Source organism: Pelobates fuscus, chromosome 2, assembly GCF_036172605.1.
Source record: "Pelobates fuscus isolate aPelFus1 chromosome 2, aPelFus1.pri, whole genome shotgun sequence".
In the NCBI taxonomy this organism is placed as follows: Eukaryota; Metazoa; Chordata; class Amphibia; order Anura; family Pelobatidae; genus Pelobates; species Pelobates fuscus.
The window spans coordinates 17,220,414-17,241,205 of record NC_086318.1 but is presented as its reverse complement, the minus strand read 5'-3'; the positions used below and the strand labels follow the sequence as shown (position 1 = coordinate 17,241,205).

Below are 20,792 nucleotides of genomic sequence, written 5' to 3'. Positions count from 1 at the left end.
TTAAATATATAAATAAATACATTAACAATTTAGGGTCATTGTCCAGCTAACATTATATTACTATCCCCCCGCACAATACCCCTGACAATGACCCTATCTTTTGAACAATAATTAACATTCACTTAACATATAACTAGTAACACACGGCCTACCAGAGAGGCCCCAAAACCATACTGTTAACTGTAGGGGTGTATCCAGACACCCCTACCCCCTAGGTTCGTAGCCACCGAAGAGCTTGAACCTACCAACACTCTAATCCATCTGGCCTACTCCAGCCTAGGCCTTGGCCTGTCCATTCCCAATTCCAGCTAACTCCTGGCTTCAACACGCCCTGTTCCGCCATAGCACATGACTTGATCCCTTAAGGACATGTGCGCCCCCCACCACCCTGAAACAGGGCCAAGCTAATCCCTTCCTGAAAGCCTAGGTTGAGCAAGTCACAACCCACGTCTGACAAGTGTACCCCGTCTCTCCTAAAATAACCCGGCAACATGTCTTCCAGTTCCCTATGCCGAACTACAATGCCCCCCACTCGCCGCACAAAGCTCGCCATTGCCCTGTTAACCTTGCCCCTGCATCGAGCCACTGCAGCTGGATCCCTGGCGTGCCGCCACGTGAAACGGGGGACCATTTCCGACCACACCACCACCACGCCAGGGACCAGGTCCAGCAGCCGATCAACGTCTCTCTTCATCCGTCTAATCAACTCCCTTTGCGGAATCAGACCCAAATCATTCCCACCCCCGTGTATTAAAACTATGTCTGGTGAGGACCCTCCGGCCAACCTGCAAAACAACGTGCTACTAAGGCTTTGCCAGCTAAACCCCCTAAAGCCGAACCATGAAATTGACACTTCTCCTCGAAGAAAACCCAGCTGTGCTCCACTTCTCCGAACAGCAGCCCTCTTCTGAGCCCAATAGATATACGAGTGCCCCCAGATCCACACCTTCCATCCTGCAAAGAAAAACACGTTAATACCAAACAGATGGATTCCACTTCCATCACAGCATAACACTGCCCCTCTCACACCAGCCTATCCGGTCTAACGTATGATCGAAAACGCAAGGATTCCCACCTCCCAATGCGTTTAATCCTCTCATCCCCCAGTCCCAACCGTGCAGCCTCGGTCGCCGCCCCAATTCTAAAGGAGTGAGTCCCAAATTGCCCAGGCTCCAGGCCCAGCTTACTTACTCCCATCCGAAACACCCTCGCGAACTGGAAACGCGACAGGGCCGAGCCGTCTTGGTGCACAAGGAAGCAACCATCACCCCCCGGGCGCAATGCCCGGTACTCCGACCCCTTTTCCACTGGGCACACCCCTGAACCAGGCAACCCAAACAGCACAATTGTGCAACCTTTCCCAAAAATGTCCGTCTTCGAGCGGCGCAACTGAATTTGCACCCTGTCCCCACGAACCTCCACATCTGCGAGCTGAAGACCCCCAAGACCCATCTTGTTTGCGCTGACCAACTCCCCGATCCGAAATGCACCGAAAAAAGCCCACACAAATGCCACCGTGAACAACGTTACCTCGAATGTGGAGCTGCAAATTCCCGGTAGAACTCCCACCAGCTCCCGCAACAAATCAAAGGACACTGGCCTACGCGTGTCCACAGTTTTCTTCCCCCTCTTGAATCCCTTCACTGCTTGACGGACCAGGAAGTGTTTTGTATCATCAACCCAGCCATTGAACTTAAACAGGAAAGCCAAGGCAGATAGGTGTCTGTCCACCATGGCAGGCGACGCCTGAGCCGCAAACAATCGACAGAGCAACCATAAAAGTGCATCCAAGCGTTGCCCCTCCGTAGGGGCGCTACTCACCTGAGCCATCGTCTCGTCCCACAGCTTCCAAACCTTTACGTAAGACGACCAAGTGCTCGGTGCCAGTGACCTCCTCACACAGTCTCCAAGCAGGCCGTCCCGAGTTGCCACATCACACCCGGGCACTCCTGCCCCTGGGCCTGCGCGTCCGGTGCTGCCTCCCGAAAGCGTTCCCACTGAAAACGAGACAGTGAGTCAGCCACCACATTCTGGAGCCCAGGGATGTGCCTAGCCCTGAACACTATGTTGAATGACATACAACCAAGCGCCAATTGTCGCAGCAAGCGTACTACCGGGGGCGACGAGGCGGTCAAGCTATTAATCGCTTGCACTACCGCCATGTTATCGGAGTAGAATACCACCTTTTTGTTAGCCAACTCCGTACCCCAGAGTACCACTGCGACAACGATGGGAAACAACTCCAAGAATGCCAAGTTCTTAATCAGAGGACTCACCTTCCACGGTTCCGGCCACGCCTCCGCGCACCACTTACCTGCCAAGTAGGCCCCAAAACCAATGCTGCCGGAAGCGTCTGTAAACAACTTCATCGCGGCCGACGACACCGTCGGTTCCCGAAAGAACACTTTCCCGTTAAAGTTGCCCAAAAACTGTTCCCAAACTCCCAAATCGTCTTTCCTCGGCTGACACCCGAATGTAGTGAGACGGCCGCCGCACTCCACTGGTTGCTTTTGCCAACCTCCGACAAAATATCCTCCCCATGGGAATCACCCTGCACGCAAAATTGAGGCTCCCCACGAGGGATTGGAGCCCCTGCAAGGTCACTTTCCTCGCCCCCTTGACTATTGCCACTAGCTGTCGCAGATGCCGCAGCTTGTCACTAGGCAACCTGCATTTCCCGAACTCCAAATCAATTTCGAGTCCCAAGAAGCTAAGGCACGTGGTGGGGCCCACCGTCTTGTCCCCAGCCAACGGCACCCCGAAGGTATGAGCCACCAGCTGGAACACCCTCAGTACCTGAGCGCACCGCTCAGAGTCCCGTGGGCCGACACACAGAAAATCATCTAAGTAGTGCACTACGGCACCCCCCGACGATTCCATGCGCACCACCCATTCCAAGAAGGTACTAAACCTCTCGAAGTAGGCACAAGAGATGGAACAACCCATAGGCAGACACAAGTCCACGAAGATTTCACCCTCAAAGTGACACCCCAACAGGTGGTGACAGTCCGGGTGTATGGGCAGCAGCCGAAAAGCCGCCTCCACGTCCACCTTGGCCATCAGCGCCCCGCGCCCCGCTCTCCTAACCAGCTCGACGGCTTTGTCAAATGACGTGTAGGAGACCGAGCATAGGTCGGCGTCGATGTCATCATTCACCGAAGACCCCTTCGGGTGCGATAAATGATGAATCAAACTGAACTTTCCCTCTTCCTTCTTAGGGACCACCCCCAATGGTGACAACCTCAGATTCGCCAAGGGCGGGCCCGGAAATGGCCCGCCATCCTCCCTAATTGGACTTCCTTGGCTAATTTCTCCCGCACCACCCCCGGGTGTTCCCTGACCGACCTGAGGTTCTCACAAGGTGCACCCGGCCCCGTAGCTTTGAAGGGAATTTTAAAACCCCCGGCAAAGCCCGCCCTAAGGAATTCTGCTACTGCTTGATCAGCGTATTGCCTTAGCCAAGGCAACATCGCGCCTACTTTCACTGGTGACACCCCCAGCGGGAGCTGCGGGAGCGACCGCTCCCGTTGCTCCTCCCCCTGCGGCCGACTTACCCTTCTTGAAACACCTGTTGACCGCGTGGTTCCCGCCGCACCCTGAGCATTCATGCCGGAATCTACAAGCGGATCCCCACTTACACTGTCCCTCGTTGTAAGCCCAGCAGTTACCTTTCTTTTGACCTGCCGCCACCGCCCCCCCGGTAGCGGTGCCGGCAGTCCCTGGAAAGGGCGCATTCTTTTGCGCCATCATTAACCGCATCCACAGCGGCAGGTCCATTTGGTCCCAGCGCATGGAAGGGTTGGCCGCCAGTCGCTGACGGAACTGCTCATCGTACCTCCACCATGCCAACCCCCCATAGGTGCGGTATGCGTCCCCAATTCCGTCTAAGTAACAAAACAACTGCGAGCAGCACTCCGGCCGCTTCTCCCCAATAACACTAGCCAAAATGCAAAAGGCCCGTAGCCAATTGCCGAAGGTCTTCGGTATCTTCCGATACCTCCGCCTTTTCTCCTCCTCCTCTTTCTTGGCGTCTTTCTTGTCCTCCTCTTTTAAATCTAAGAATTCCTCCAGGGGAAGAAGGGAAAATATTTCCACGAATTCCCCTTTCGCAATCTTCTCTTTCACCTCCCCTTTCAAATGGCAACCTAACGGCCCCGCGAAGGACACATGTACATTCTGACGCGCTGCTTCCGCAATATCCCCACCCGTCACGTCAAGTACCCCGTCCCCCGCCGACGATCCATCGGGCTTATCAGTGGGCCTTGTTTCCTCCCCATTACCACCTGTCACTCCTGAGGTCGCCCTCTCCAACCCAGACCCGCTGCCGTCACCTGCTGACCAAACCCTATCGAACCTAAGCGGTTCCCTATCATCTGACCATGAATCTATGAATGACTTCAAACAGTGTATGAATGTCCCAGGGTGTGGTGTAGAGGAAGACTCACCGCTGATGCCCCTGGCCGCCGCAGGCCGCGGGGTTGCTGTCCCTCCATCCGCCATTTCAGACACTGGAGCTCCCAATAGTCGCCGACTCCTGCCCGCCTGGTCCCGCCTCGGAACCGCTGGTGAGTTACTCCGTGACCTGTAAGGAGAAGACATCCTGGGTAGTCTGCCCGAGTAGCTCCCTACCCGCCCTTCCTCCCTACGCTCTTCTCCGACCGCCCTGGATCCTCTCCTCGGCTTCCTCCGACCTCCCTTGCTGTGTCCTCCCCGCCGCTGCTCCCTGAAGCTCCTCTCTGAAGATCCCGATGCACTGCGCCTCCTGCTCCGCCTCCCTTCCTCTGACCTGGACCTCCTTCTCCTCTCCCTGGCACTGAACCTTGACTCGCTGCGGCCTAGCCGTGAATGGCTCCTGTCCCTGCTCTCCTGTCTTCCTGACCAGCTCCTGTCACTGCTGCACCTGGCGCTGCTGCTGCGCCGCTCGCCGCCCTGGCCCCTTACTGCCGCTTCCCTGTCACTTGGCCATACCTGGGGGCAGCCGGATGAGCCCCCCCACTCTATACTGCCGCCCCTTGCTTCCCTGTAGCGCGTCGAACCCACCGGCTCTCCCACAGCCGCTGCGCCTGGCCTCGCTCCGGCCGCCCTGTCTGACTCCGCCAGAACCCCCGGGGATAGGCCGCCTGTCGCCTTCCTAGCTCCCGAAAACCTTTGAGCTGCCCGACCCGCTCCGCTGCCCTCTCCTCCCATTCCACTGTGCTCAGTTCTGATCCTCCCTCCAGCCGCCCCTTCGGATCCCCTGCTGACCTGGTCTCCCCGCAATGCCTGGCGGACCGCTTGTGCTATGGGAACCCGTTTGGCGTTCCCCTTTTGCCCCTCAGTGATACCGCTGGAGGTTGACTCACCGGGACGCTCCGTCTGTTGCCCACTGGCCGCGTGGGTGATGCCATCCGCAGCCGCATGGTCCGCTGGTGTTGCAGCACTCCCATTTCCTGCCGTCCCGCCGGCCGCCATTACGCGGGGGGCCTTTTGACCTCGTGTCCTCCGCTTCGCGCCTGCTGTCGCCTGCCCGGCGGGTCCGCCCGATGGCGCCTGCCGCACTCCGTCCTCTGCCGCTGTACTCGGTCCGGCAGCCGACCCGCCGACCGCCGAAGGGCTCCTCCGCCGCCGGGCCGCAGGGGCCTCCCCCGGGCTCAACCTCTGCGGCGGCCTGGTCCTCCGCGCTGACCTCCTCTCCGGTCCCTCCGCGTGGGTGGCAGCAGCCCCGATCTGTTCATGCAGCCACGCCATTCCTCTGTCACGAACCGCCGCCCGAACTCCGTCCAAAATCTCCTCCAGGGACGCCATTACCTGCAGAGGGAGAAAAAAGAAAAGAACTCCGCCGACCAGCCACAAGTGACGGGTCAGTGCAATTCAGATTAACTGGCTCCTCACTTAAGATGGCCGCCTATTTACACTACCTGACTCCTCCCCTACCTAGCCCCGCCCTGAACCATCCCATAATTTTCCACCTGCCCACTTCCTGGCCTTGTCAAGGCCCACTCCCCTGTTTCACTGTTCCATGGGCTTCATTTACATTGTTGCCTATTAACACCTCTAGTGGCAGTCTAAGCACAATATACTCCCACTGCTTTCCTATGGGAAAGCATTGGATTGGCTGAGATCATCAAGACTTAGCCATGATTATCTTAGCCATGGAGGCGGTGCCAGCCACGTGCAAGACCAGTGCGGAGAGGGAGAAAAGGGGAGTAAAATACCTTATTTCTCCTGTATGAAGGTGGGTGGGGCTCTTGTTGCACCTCTGTCTACTATGATGTAACCTGCATAACTCCCAAGTTTCCCTATTTAGAAGGGATTCTCCATACGTTGGCCCAAATCCCACTGTCCCTCTTATCCTAATGTCCCTTTTTTTCCAGGAGCTTATACAATTATGGTATGCTGGCTTGATCTGAAACTTAGTAGCATCAGTAAATGTATCTCTAAAGTCGAGACAGATGCTAGCAGTAACCGTAGCAGCAGTAGCAGCAGAGATACATTTACTGATGTTACTAAATTTAAGATCAGGCCAGCATACCATCATTTAACTGAGGGATAATCATTAGGTCATATACCTCAGCTGCTGCAAAATCTCTTGGAAGCAGAGATGAGTTAAGCATCTTGCTAGGTCACATGAATGATAGCAGACAGGCACCCTGCATCACTGAAATGTTATAAATTTGCATGTGGTTTGGGAAAGCACTAAGTGACAAAAGGACAAGGAGTTTCAGCCTGAAGATTGATCAGGTGGTTCATCAGTTTGAATGTGTATGCATGGGTCACTGTGAGTGTGTCTGCATGGTTTACTGTGTGCATGTCTGCATGGTTGAATGCGTGTCTGCATGGGTCAGTGTGTGTCTGCCTGGGTTAGCGAGTGTCTCATGGGTGTGTGTTTGCATTGGTCAGTGAGTGTGTGTCTGCTTGTGCCAGTGTGTGTCTGCATGGCTGTTTGTTTGCATGAGTTAGTGAGTGTGTGTCTGCATGGGTGTGTGTCTGCATGGGTCAGTGAGTGTGGGTCTGCATGTGTCAGTGTGTCTGCATGGGTTACTGTGTGTGTGTCTGCCTGGGTTAGTGAGTGTCTCATGGGTGTGTGTTTGCATTGGTCATTGAGTGTCTGTCTACTTGTGTCAGTGTGTGTCTGCATGGGTGTGTATTTGCATGGGTAAGTGAGTGTGTGTGAGTGTGCATGCGTCTTCACAAACACAAAAGATTTCAATAAAAAATGTAATACTTTTAAATTGTAGGAGACTATCATGCATATGTATATATGTAGGCATGTATATTAGAATATGGAAAGAAAAGAAGGGGAGGGGCCAAGAATAGGGGTTTAGTGTAACACACTCGTCCCGTACCTAACACACAAAAAAGGTCACCTAGACTGGAAAAGTAGGGGATAACCCTAGGGAATACAATAAATAGTAGAGAACCAAAGGTGTCACTTGAATGGTTAAATCTTGTGGTCACTTTCTATTCAAGTGACACCTTTGGTTCTCTCCTATTTATCATATTAGAATATGTGTATTATATTACTATATCTATATATACTATATCACACATGCAATAATATAAATGTATAATTGAATTGACTGTGGGGGGCATATTGAGGAAACTGGCTTTGGGGCAGCAAGGAAGGTAAATCTGGCCCTATATGTGAGTGTATAACAGAGCTCCACAGCAATAATACTCCCAGTAATGTGTCTGAATGTATAACAGAGCTCCACAGCAATAATACTCTCAGTAATGTGTCAGGGTGTATAACAGAGCTCCACAGCAATAATGCTCCCAGTAATGTGTCTGTATGTATCACAGAGCTTCACAGCAGTAATGCTCCCAGTAATGTGTCTGAATGTATCACAGAGCTCCACAGCAATCATGCTCCCAGTAATGTGTCTGAATGTATGACAGAGCTCCACAGCAATAATCTTCCCCGTAATGTGTCTGAGTGTATAACAGAGCTCCACAGCAATAACACTCCCAGTAATGTGTCTGAGCATATCACAGAGCTCCACAGCAATAACACTCCCAGTAATGTGTCTGCGCGTATCACAGAGCTCCACAGCAATAATGATCCCAGTAATGTGTCTGAGCATATCACAGAGCTCCACAGCAATAACACTCCCAGTAATGTGTCTGAGCATATCACAGAGCTCCACAGCAATAACACTCCCAGTAATGTGTCTGAGCGTATTTATTTATTTATAAAATATTTTACCAGGAAAGATACATTGAGATTTCTCTCGTTTTCAAGTATGTCCTGGGTATTTCAAGTATGTCCTGGGTTTTTCAAGTATGTCCTGGGTATAACAGAGCTCCACAGCAATAATACTCCCAGTAATGTGTTTAGCAAGCAATCTGTGTAAATAAGATACATTGTTCCAAATTACATTTTAGTTGCATAAATAGATAATAGTCATGTAAAAGTTCTTAAAACAGGTCCACCCATTGCCAAACCCGCACTCACACCCCTCTTTTTTTTTTTTTTTTTTTGGTCAATCTCTTTTTATTGAAATACGAACAGTGGTCATTTATTTTAGTACAACTACAAAGTACAACATCAAGGTGTAACATTGGTTTTACATAGCAAGACTTTTGCTTTCAACTTTGTGAGTATATCCTAATTTCAATAAATGTAACAATAAGAGGTGATGTGTTTCGAGTCTAGCAAAACATATAGGTAATACTGCATTTGACTAAACCATGGGTCTTTGCCGACCCTCTCCTCCACCTATCTATGATGCCAGCTCCTGGGCTTCGGCTTGGGTTAGGCCCAAATTAGCATTGAAGCTTCTTGTTGATTTAAGCCTGTACCAGTCTCGATGCAGTCAGTCACGGGGTATCGTTTCTCTGTCTCGTTTGTTCTTGCGTTGAGTCCTGTCGTGTAATTAGTCAGAGGTGGCTGATAGAGTGTCAGCGGTCTCTGGGGCCTTAGACCTAGCTATGCCTCCCAGTATCAGCCTGCTTGCCCGTTCCCCTTAGTTTGTGGTATCTGTGTGATCGCATGGGCTATCATGTCTGAGTCATGCGCTATTTTGACTGTTCGGGTTTTGAGTGCTTAGGTGCGGCCCGCCCCGGGTTTATATCGATATAGCGGTCAGGAGCGGGAGAAAAAAAAAGGGGGGGAGGGTTGGGTTATTTAAGTGTTTCTGCCATAGGGGGCACGGCATCCCCCCTCACCCCTCCACGGTGTTCGGCTGAGCGAGCCCACGGTCTAGAGAGGCGCCCTCGCGTTCCAAGCATCCCTTGCCTCCATGTGTCCTGCTTTGAGGTATGTTTAGATTTTGCTGTCTTATGTCAGTCTCCCAGAGAGGAATGTCAGCCATGGTGTCCAGGTTTGCATGTATCGGTCTGTGGTTCCATGCAGAGAGGCCGTCAGTTGCTCAATGCCATGGATTTCTTCAACCTTGTCCATCCATTCTTGGAGGGTGGGTACTTGCGTGGTTCGCCACTTTATTGGGATTAGCAATTTGGCTGCATCCAGTAAATGCTTAGTTAGCGACTTTCTGTATTTTGAGAGGGGTAGCATCTGGAGTGGCTGAAGTGGGATAGCCGTGTCTGTGATGTTTTTGATCTGTGAATGTATTTGTTGCCAGTATGGGGCTATGTTTCTGCAGGACCACCATATATGCAGGTCCGTGCCTACCTCGTCTTCACAACGCCAGCACGTCGCCGAGGCTTCCGGTATTATCCTGTGTATTCTCTCAGGCGTCATGTACCAGTTGGTCAGCAGTTTAAAGTTGAGTTCCTGTTGTTTGGTACACATTGAACTTTGGTGTGTCAAGATATGGATTTTCATCCACTGGGGGTCCGTCAGTGTGACTCCCGTGGCTTCTTCCCAGCGCGTGGTATGTTTAAGGGGTGCGGGCTGCAATGAGGACAGAAGCATTGTGTAGAGGTACGAGATTCCTCTGCACAGGTGTTTGCTTTTCGTGCAACGTTGTTCGAATTCTGTCAGGGGCTTATGGAATAGATGTCTCCCATAGTGGGATTGATAGTAGGTTTTAGTTTGGAAGTATCGAAATATATCCAGTCCCGATGGTATCCGTTCTGGCATCAGATCTTGTAGTTGCTTCAGCGAGTCCCCTGTGCACCACTGGTGCATGTACGTCCAGTCTGAGTCCCTGTAGGCCTTGATATCCTGTGGTGTAAGGCCTCCCGCTAGGTCTGGATTATGTGTGATCAGCGTCAATGGTCCTAGGGTGGTGGTCAGCGTTAGGGTGGTCCTTATGGAGCACCAGGTTTGTAGCGTCGCTCCAATGAGCAGGTGGTTGCGGGAGTGTGCACCCGTCAAAGAGCCCCCGAGCCACACCGCGGCCGGAATCGACCCATCTATTTGGCTCCGTTCCATGTGTATCCATTGTTTGCTAGTTTTGGGCACGTGCCAGTCCACGCACTACTCTCTTTTTCCATTAGAAATGTTGTGATGTTTAAACCTGTAAAGGGCTAAGTGCATGTTAGCACTATATATAAATATAAATACACTGTATGTCTACTGCTCAAACTCCTGAAGTGCATGTTCAGTGCCGGAGAGATCATACTACTCAGGTAGTGCAGGTTTGAGGAGAGCTGGAGAGCATACTGCTCAGAGAGTGCAGGTTATAGAGAGCCATGGAGAGCGTACTGCTCAGGGAGTGTGGGTTATAGGAGAGCTGGAGACAGCATACTGCTCAGAGAGTGCAGGTTATAGAGAGCCTGAGAGAGCGTACTGCTCAGGGAGTGCAGGTTATAGAGCGACAGAGAGAGCGTACTGCTCAGGGAGTGTAGGTTATAGAGAGCTGGAAAGAGCGTATTTCTCAGGGAGTGCAGGTTATGAAGAGCCGGAGAGAGTGTACTGCTCAGGGAGTGCAGGTTATAGAGAGCCGGAGAGAGCGTACTGCTCAGGGAGTGCGGGTTATAGAGAGCCGGAGAGAGCGTACTGCTCAGGGAGTGCAGGTTATAGAGAGCCGGAGAGAGCATACTGCTCAGGGAGTGCAGGTTATAGAGAGCCGGAGAGAGCACACTGCTCAGGGAGTGCAGGTTATAGGAGGGCCTGCTCAGGGAGTGCAGGTTAGAGAGAGCTGGAGAGAGTGTACTGCTCAGAGAGTGCAGGTTATAGAGAGCTGGAGAGAGTGTACTGCTCAGAGAGTGCAGGTTACAGAGAGCTGGAGAGAGTGTACTGCTCAGAGAGTGCAGGTTATAGAGAGCGTACTACTCAGGGAGTGTGGGTAATAGAGAGCCGGAGAGAGCATACTGCTCAGGGAGTGCAGGTTATAGAGAGCCAGAGAGAGCGTACTGCTCAGAGAGTGCAGGTTAAAGAGAGCTGGAGAGAGCATACTGCTCAGGGAGTGCAGGTTATAGAGAGACGGAGAGAGCGTACTGCTCAGGGGGAGTGCAGGTTATAGAAAGCCGGAGAGAGCATACTGCTCAGGGAGTGCAGGTTATAGAGAGACGGAGAGAGCGTACTGCTCAGGGAGTGCAGGTTATAGGAACGCCGGAGAGAGCATACTGCTCAGGGAGTGCAGGTTATAGAAAGCCGGAGAGAGCATACTGCTCAGGGAGTGCAGGTTATAGAGAGCCGGAGAGAGCGTACTGCTCAGGGAGTGCAGGTTATAGAGAGACGGAGAGAGCATACTGCTCAGGGAGTGCAGGTTATAGAGAGACGGAGAGAGCGTACTGCTCAGGGAGTGCAGGTTATAGAGCGCCAGAGAGAGCATACTGCGCAGGGAGTGCAGGTTATAGAGAGACGGAGAGAGCGTACTACTCAGGGAGTGCAGGTCATAGAGAGACGGAGAGAGCGTACTGCTCGGGGAGTGTGGGGTTATGAAAAGCCAAAAGGAGTGCGGATTATAGGAGACTAATAATGGGCTCTGTAATTACTTTTGCAGGACAAACATCATAATAAATTAAATAAGTGTTAAGGGGCCCCGATTCAGGCACTTCTCCCCCATTTCCCATATTTACAGGGACACACACAGATTTCTTACTGTCTTGATGTCTCCTTTTTCAATCTATTTATGGTCTAGGCACTTTCAATGTGTTTTGCTAACCTTATTCTGAACTGATTCGTATTTACACGGAATGATAAAGCTTAGTTTGTGGTCTCCTGAGCTGTGCGTGAAATATTTGGCCTTTAGCGTTAATTTCATTTATTGCATCATAGTTTTATTCTGTACATTTTTCTTACATGACTCTAAACAGGAAGAAACCACTATTTTGCTAATGCAGCAAACATGTTGATAGGAAAAAGTTGAAAAAAACATACTTTTAGAGTTTTTCATGCACATCTCATGTATTTGTAGGATTTATTGGTCTTTCGTATAAAAGCAGACTGTTATAAACACCTTTCTTCTCTTTGGAACATCTTAATAATATAGCTTAAGATATTGTTAAACCGCTATAGTTCTGCCCATTTATAGCCATTTTAATAAAGAAAATATATGAAATTACTGCAAACAGGATGACATTTAACGTTAACCCTTTTTAATACAAACGTTTATGCATACAAAAGTAAATTAATCCGCCACATTATTAAACCCACTGACAGGTGAAGTGAATGACATTTATTATATTATTACAATGGCGCTTGTCAAGGAGTAGGATAAAGTGAACTGTCAGTTCTTGGATTTCATGTGTTCGAAGCAGGAAAAATGGGCAAGAGAAAAGATCTGGCCAAACGTCTGGACCAAATATCTGGGTCGACCATCTCCAAAACGGCAAATCTATTGGGGTGTTCCTGGTATGCAGGGCTTAGTACCTACCAAAAATGGTGCAAGAAAGGGCATTTGGTGAACAGGCATTAGGGTCATGCGTGAAAGTTAGCTGTCTGATCCATTAACACAAAAGAGCTACTGTAGCTCCAATTGCTGAAATATTTAATGCTGGCCATGGTAGAAAGGTGTCAGAACACACAGTGTGTTGCAATTTACTGTGTATGGGGCTGCGTAGACACACACCGGTCAGAGTGCCCATGGTGACCTGTGTCCACCACAGAAAGTGCCCTCAATGGGGACAAGAGTGCCAGAACTGCACAATGATGCAATGGAAGAAGGCTGCCTTCTCTAGTCACATTTTCATTTAGATCAGGCGGGCTCTGTGCGTTGTTTAGCTGGGGAAGAGGCGGTAGCAGAATGCTCTATGGGAAGAAGTGCCCCGATAAAGTTTATAGTGAGTTTTTAAATATTTATGACATACCTTTCAATTTTTTGGGGCATTATTTTGTTTTTTATTTTAATTCAAATGTGTTTTTTTTTTTTGCTATTTAAAAAAATAACTGTAAGCGATGCATGTCCCTTTAACACAATTTAACTGACTATATGGTATATAGAGTATTTTGGTTCCGCTAGATAAACTACAAGCCAAACTAACTAGTGAAATAGGAGACTGGCTGAATCCATGGGTTTCGTGAAAACAGTTGTACAGAAAGTATTGACAGTTTGAAAGCTCTGACACCTATGGCATTAATTACTTTAGATAATATATTGTCTATAAAAGTGAAACAATGTATATGGGATGCCATACTTTGTTGCACCTGAAAACACTCTAACTTTAAAAGGAAATATACTATTTTTTAAGTTTGATGTGATCTAGTAGCTTTAGATTATGCTCTCTCCTTTGTTAAATAAGCTTATCCTGCCCTTAAAGACACTTTCCACATATGAAGATAAGTCATTGTTTATGGTGATCGAATGGGATCAACATATCAGGAGTGTAAGGGGGATGATGTAATATTACAGCCATTTCAGGTACTTAAAATCATTTAAACATTAGCTTCTACTATGGTATTAATTAGTGCATAATAATTGGCAAATATAAGCTACAACATCCGTATTCAGAGAATATCCAATATCATACTGTTTTTTTCTGCGTAGGTGCAGATTTGTAGATGTTTAGTTAAGTTTATGCTGCATGTTATAATGTGTGGACTTAGAGTTTATGTTGCAAATGATAAACTCAGCCCTGGATACAGGATGGTTTTGTGAGGTGTTTTGTGAAGGCATGTCTACTCCATAAATATGATATTGGAATCCCAACCTCAGCAGCAACACTCAAACAATAACCAATTGTCAATTAATTTTTCTATTCTTCATTGTAGGACCACCTGGCCCAAAGGGAGAAATGGGTCACGAAGGAATGGAAGGAGAACCTGGTCCTCCGGGTTTACCTGGATTAAGAGGTAATTCGATTTTAATCACCTTCACAATAATTATGCCTGTTAATATTGTTTCCTATTGGTTTAAAGTAATATTTAAAATAACAATAATAATATTTCTTCCCACATATGTCACAGCTTGTAGAATACATAATCTCCAGAAAGTATTCCTGTATATTCTCAACATATAGAGGTTTTCCATATCTGATTTTTTTTTTTATTCCGTTCTTATCCTCTGAGGAGTTAGTTTTTACTACCTCTTGACATTTAGTAGGGGCATAGAGCACAGCTTTGGTTTAGATAAAAAGTCTATTTGACTCCAATTTAGAGGTAGGTGCCCTTGAAGGTACAGATAGGGACAGCATTAGTCACATTATTTTAGACTTAACCTATAAGGGGAGAACATTTATTTCGAGCATCTGATTTTTTCAATTCCCTTTTATCTGTGTATATTTTGGAATCCAGACCATATTCCCGCTAGGTTGAGCTCCTCACCCATCCACTATAGGTGTTCTTTGGCTGGAGCTCCGTCACAGAAGTGACCACAGGAAAGCATCATTTAAGGAAAGTCTCTGGAAGCCGTTTAATCTGTAAATGTTGCAGTTAGCATGGTCATCTCTCATGTTAAAATTAATATACGACCCACTGACATTGGGATACTGTTAGGTACTGGTGGGCTTAACACGATATGGACATATGGAGTAACTGAATCCCCAAATTGATGCATGTTCTGGGAGTGTGTCCCCAGTTCCCTTTTTTTTCTATACACAAACACAATGACAGACACATACTCTCATTGATTTGATATAAACTGACATACACACACTCTTACTGACAGACACACACTGTCAGATACACATACACTGACATATACACACTCAAAGACAGACAAATGCACTGATATACACAAACACACTGACAGACACACACTCTCAATGATTTGGCACTCACTGACACATAAACTCACTGATACTGACTGACACACTCACACATATAACAAATAGAGGCAATAGCATACACTAAACAATATAATATAATAGGCATAACAGAAACATGGTGGGATGAGACACATGACTGGGCAGTTTACATAAATGGGTACACGTTATTTAGGAAGGATAGGAAAAACAGGTGGTGGGTTATGTTTGTATGTCAACCATGAATGAATGCCAAATCTTAGGCATGTGGAGTGTGACAAGGAACATGTGGAGGCTTTATGGGTAGATATCTGCTTGGGGAAAACAAAGGGAAATACATTATTGGTTGGGATATGTTATAAACCACCTAATGTAAATATTAATGAGGAAGAACAGCTGTTAGAGCAAATTGGGAAAGCTGCGAATCGGGGTAACACGTTAATTATTTGAGATTTTATTTACCAGGACATAAATAAGGATAGAGGAACTAGTACTTTTTTAAGGGGAATCAAGTTTTTGAATGTGTTAAATGACACCTTCATGTCACAACTGGTACAAGAACCAACTAGAAAGGATGCTTGTCTGGATCTCGTTATAACACACAATGTTGATCTTTTGACCAACATTCAAGTAGGGGAGCATTTGGGAAATAGTGATCACAATATAGTCATTTTTTAATAAACTAAAAAGAAAAAGCATGTGGGGTATACTAAAATGTATAATTTAAAAAAAATCCAATTTCAATAAGATTAGGGCAGCTCTACAACATATCGACTGGTATAAACTCCTTAGTGAAGAAAAAAAACAAAAAACTGAGGCTAAATGCTCAGCTAAATGCTAAAAGCTCTTCAAACAAATATTATAAATGTACATTTCTCAGTATTGAGTTATGGGTAAATAAAGATTAAAAATAAGAAAAGGGCATTTAAAACATTTAAATCAGGCAAATCAGAGGCATCCTACATAAGTTATAAGGAAGCCAATAATGCTTGCAAAAAGGCAATTAAAGTGGCTAAAGTAGAAAATGAGAAATTGATAGCCAAAGAATGCAAAACCAACCCCAATTTTTTTTTCAAGTATATCAATTCTAAAAAAACAAAAAATTGAAAGTGTAGGTACACTGGACACAGAGATGGGTCTGTTAGTTAATGAAGACCAGGAAAAGGCAGAAATTTTAAATAACTATTTTTCTTCAGTATATATTAATGAGGATCCCATGGCAAGATATATGCAAATGATTGCTGCAAAAAAACTTGCAGATATCTTGTGATTGGATGACTCAAGACAAGGTGCTACAGCAGTTAAAGATTAATTTAAATAAAGCTCTGGTTCCTGATGGCATTCACCCACGAGTACCTAAAGAGCTAAGTGAGGAAATAAGTGAACCTCTGTATTTAATCTTTCAAGATTCTTTTGTTTCATGTACTGTACCGGAGGATTGGAGGAAGGCACATGTCATTCCTATATTTAAAAAGGGTTCACAATCCTTGCCTGGAAATCATAGACCTGTGAGCTTTACTTCACTGACTGGGAAAATACTTGAAGGGCTTATTAAGGGATAATATTCAGGAATTCATTATGAAGAACTTTGTTGTTAGCAATAATCAGCATGGTTTTATGAAACATAGGTCATGCCAAACTAACCTGATTGCATACTATGAAGAAGTAAGTAGACATATAGATCAGGGTGTTGCAGTGGATGTGATCTACTTGGATTTTGCCAAGGCATTTAATACATTTTCTCACAATAGGTTAGTCTTCAAACTTAAAGAAATTGTTCTAGATGAATATTCTTGCTCTTGGGTAGAACATTAGCTGAAGGATAGAGTACAACAAGTTGTCATTAATGGTACATTTTCAGGCTGGACAAAAGTGGTAAGTGGTGTCCCTCAGGGTTCTGTTTTGGGACTGCTTCTATTTAACATATTTATAAATGATCTTGCAATAGGCATTGGAAGCCATGTTTCAGTGTTTGCAGATGACACAAACCTTTGTAAAGTAATAAAATGTGAGCAGGATATTGCTTTGCTGCAGAGGGATCTAGATAGATTGGGGGACCGGGCAATAAAATGGCAGTTGAAATTTAATGTAGAGAAATGCAAAGTTATGCACTTTGGGGTCAAGAATGCACAAGCAACTTACACCCTAAATGGTAGTGAATTAGGGATAACCATACGCGAGAAGGATTTGGGAATTGTTATAGACAAATTAGGCAGCAATATGCAATGTCAATCTGCAGCTGCTAAGGCCAGTAAGGTTTTGTCATGTATAAATAGGAGAATTAATTCTAGGGATGAAATTATTTTTTTGCCTCTTTATAAATCGCTGGTAAGACCACACCTTGAATATGTTGTGCAATTTTGGGCACCTGTTCTAAAGAAGGAAATCATGGCACTAGAAAAAGTGCAGAGATGAGCTACAAAATTGATAAAAGGAATGGAGCACTTTAGTTACAAAGAAAGGCTAAAAATATTAAATCTCTTTAGTTTGGGAAAAACGGCGCCTCAGAGAGGATATGATAACATTATACAAATATATTCGAGGCCAGTACAAACCAGTTTCTGGAAATCTATTCATAAACAGGGCTATACATAGGACACAAGCTCACACATTTAGGCTGGAAGAAAGGAGATTTATTTTAAGACAAAGGAAATGTTTTTTTTTTTTTTACAGTAATAGTAATAAGTATATGGAATTCTCTGCCTGAAGAGGTGGTTTTGTCAGAGTCCATACAGATGTTTAAACAGCAATTGGATAAATACTTCCAAAAACATAATATACAGGGATATAATTTCTAATTAGTGGGGTAATAGCTGCTTGATCCAAGGAGACATCTGACTGCTATTTTTGGGGTCAAGAAATAATTTTTTTCCTAGTTTGTTGCAAAATTGGAAGTGCTTCAGACTGTGTTTTTTTTGCGTTCTTTGGGATCAAAAGTAAAAACATATGTGAGGAAGGCTGAACTTGATGGACGCAAGTCTCTTTTCAGCTATGTAACTATGTAACAAGAAACAAGCCACCCCGCACTTTGGTTCCACCTAATGATCCAGCCAATCTCCCAGGAGGTGCTCTCTGCATTAATGGACACCACCAACCCATTCCAGTACCAAGAAGAACCGAAAAACAGGCAGCACTCCAGGATGCAAGTAGTCTCAGTGTTTTTTAGAGGGCGAGTAACCTCAATAGTGCAACGTTTCGGCTCCTTAGAGCTTTAATCATGCGTGGTTAAGGCTCTAAGGAGATGACACATCACACTACTGAGGTAACTTACTGTGACCAAACCCACAAATAGTCCCAGTGGTACTTAGCCGCGACCACTATGGAACTAAATTTGGCATGAGGACTTTGTGGGTTCACGGTTGCCTCAGCGGGACTTAGACACGAATGTTATGGAAATGTTTTTGGCATGAGGTGACAGTGCGGTTCCCGGTTTTGAACCACTTTGAAATCCACCAAGAGAGTGCTTTTTGGAAGGAAGGTGCCTGAGACTAAGGGGAACAATCTCTACCTAAAAACCAGGTGGCGCACCCCATATTGAGGTCGGAGAAGCTCCCAAAAGTTGACCAGCAAAAGCACCAAATGCCCTGGAACTACTTTGGGCATAGGATGACATGTGCGGCCGGTCAAAACTTGTGTTTCCCCAACACTACATGGATCTGAGTGCTATTTGGAGAACTTAGGCACTCTGATCCGGATATATTATTTGTGGGGTTATTTTATGGTTTTATGATGTTTTGGGGTATTTTAATGTTTTTATATTTTTGTGTTTGCCTCTCTGCTCCTGGGAGATAATTAGCTTACCGTTTTTTAACAAAACTATCTCTCAGGCCCAGAGATTCCATGGAAGGGCTTGTAGTGAAGACAATGAAGACCCCCTGCTGGGGTCTGTGTATAAAAAGACTGTATTTGGATGCATTAAACCAGTTGTTCTCCCAGAACTATGTGTCGGCTACAATCACTGCTCAGCACCTTTGGATTCGGCAGGGAAAGTCCTTGTAAGGACTACAGCTCCCAGGACTGTGTGTTGTCCAGTTTCTGTTTGCATTTTTCTGCTTCTTGACCACCTTGCCCTGGATTAAGCAGCACTTATCCACCTGCAGCCATTTTCCAATTAGGATCAGCTGCATCTAATCAGCAAGCTGTAAAAGCCAGCCCTGCCTGAAAGCTAGGATCTCGTCATTTTGCCTGTTTGGTGTTTCCTGCTGGATCTTTGATTTGCTACTGACTGATTTCCTGGACTCTGACCTCTGCCTGATTTACCGACTTCGTTACTCCGCTGCCAGCCCTGACTTCTGCTTCTCGCCTGACCCTGACTTTGGATTACCCCTTTATCTGTACTGTGTTTTGAATTTTGCCTGCTTCCTGTGCCATCTCCTGCGACTGGACTCCAACTCCTGGTAAACTGTTCTATAAGTCCCCTGGTGACTGTTACAGTCCCCTATCCTGTTCCAGGATGAAGAGGCTCCAGGAGGACCCCAGTAAAGCCACAGCAACTGGGGCAGAAGCACTGAGGTTTTTCCCCTGTTCCAGCTAGGAAGCAATCCTTGGCAGATGTACCCAGCCAGGGTACAGGGAGCTCCACTACACTTACCCTCTAATAAACACTAGCATTCTGGAATGCAAGTATATACACTCACACATATACACATTCTCTCATACACCAAATTTTTTATTTTATTTTTTGTTTGTGTTTTTTTTTTTTTAGGCCCATCCAGTCTCCCTGCCTTTAGAAGAGCTAGTGTGGATACTTTCCCTGGGGTCCAGTGTCTGCTTTGACCTTCGTGCTCTTCCAGCACTGCTCTCTAGTGTGCCGTTTAGTAATGCTGGAGTGACGTCATATCTCGGCTCCCAGTATCACTAAAAAAAACGCAAGGGATCAATGCTGGAGATCTGCACTCCCTCGCCACCTGCCTCTTCTCTTCTCCTCAGTATATATCGGCAGTGCCCTGTTAAGCAGATGCCTTCTCTGCCTTACTGGATATCTGCCAACTTCAGGGGTCCATACGATGGCCAGCCAACAAGCCAACCAGCCGACCACCTCCTGGGTCCATGTGACAGGCGGAACACATTGGGCCCAGTCGCACTCGAAACCCCAGTGACCCCTGTAGTTACGACACTATTCACCTGGTCTTTACTTCACTCTGCCTTATTTTGGTGAATTTTCTTGTTTTCAAACTCTGCTAACTTTATGTGTGTTTGTTTGTTAGTAATTGTAATATTCTCTTCAGATATTAGTTTGAACTGAATTATTTATTTTTTCATTTTTTTTTTTTGGAACCCCCCGAGAGTACTGTTTTTTTCTTTACACGAAATCCCACCGGAGCATCTGAGACCTCTGGGAGATGTAGAGCACCAAGTGTCTGCACATAATAAGTAGCAGCTCTCACAATAAAAATACTCTTTGGTGCAGTGACTGTGGCCTTTTAAATATCTGCAGTTGAACTAATGATTATAAAAAAATGAGAATTTGATGCAATTAGAAAGCACAATGTGGCCTTTTATATACGCCACAAATTCTTACTTTTTTTTTTTAACTAGTGGCCCCTCAGCTGAAGACACTGCAAACACTTTATCATGTCTGTTAACCTTGTAATATAACAAAACGCTGTACAAATTTAACATCCTTTCATCTACGCATTCACAAAATAACTATATCTCCCAAACTGCTTCCACATGTGAGCGTCAATGGAGAAATTCAGAGAGTGAAACGACACATCAATCATGTGCCTGTGCCTTGCCAGATTGGCTGTCATCCCACTAATAAAGCTAATTTAATTTAA

At 46.4% G+C, this 20,792-nt stretch overlaps 1 protein-coding gene across 2 annotated transcripts in view; it reads left to right on the top strand.

Annotated features, from left to right (window-relative positions):
* The window catches only part of SCARA5 (scavenger receptor class A member 5), a 389,331-nt gene that overhangs the window by 208,323 nt on the left and 160,216 nt on the right, over nt 1-20,792 (top strand). For both annotated transcript variants that reach the window (XM_063441974.1, XM_063441975.1), the window contains one exon: nt 14,042-14,122. In XM_063441974.1, the coding sequence (XP_063298044.1) occupies nt 14,042-14,122 (81 nt within the window). The remainder of the gene's footprint in view (nt 1-14,041; nt 14,123-20,792) is intronic.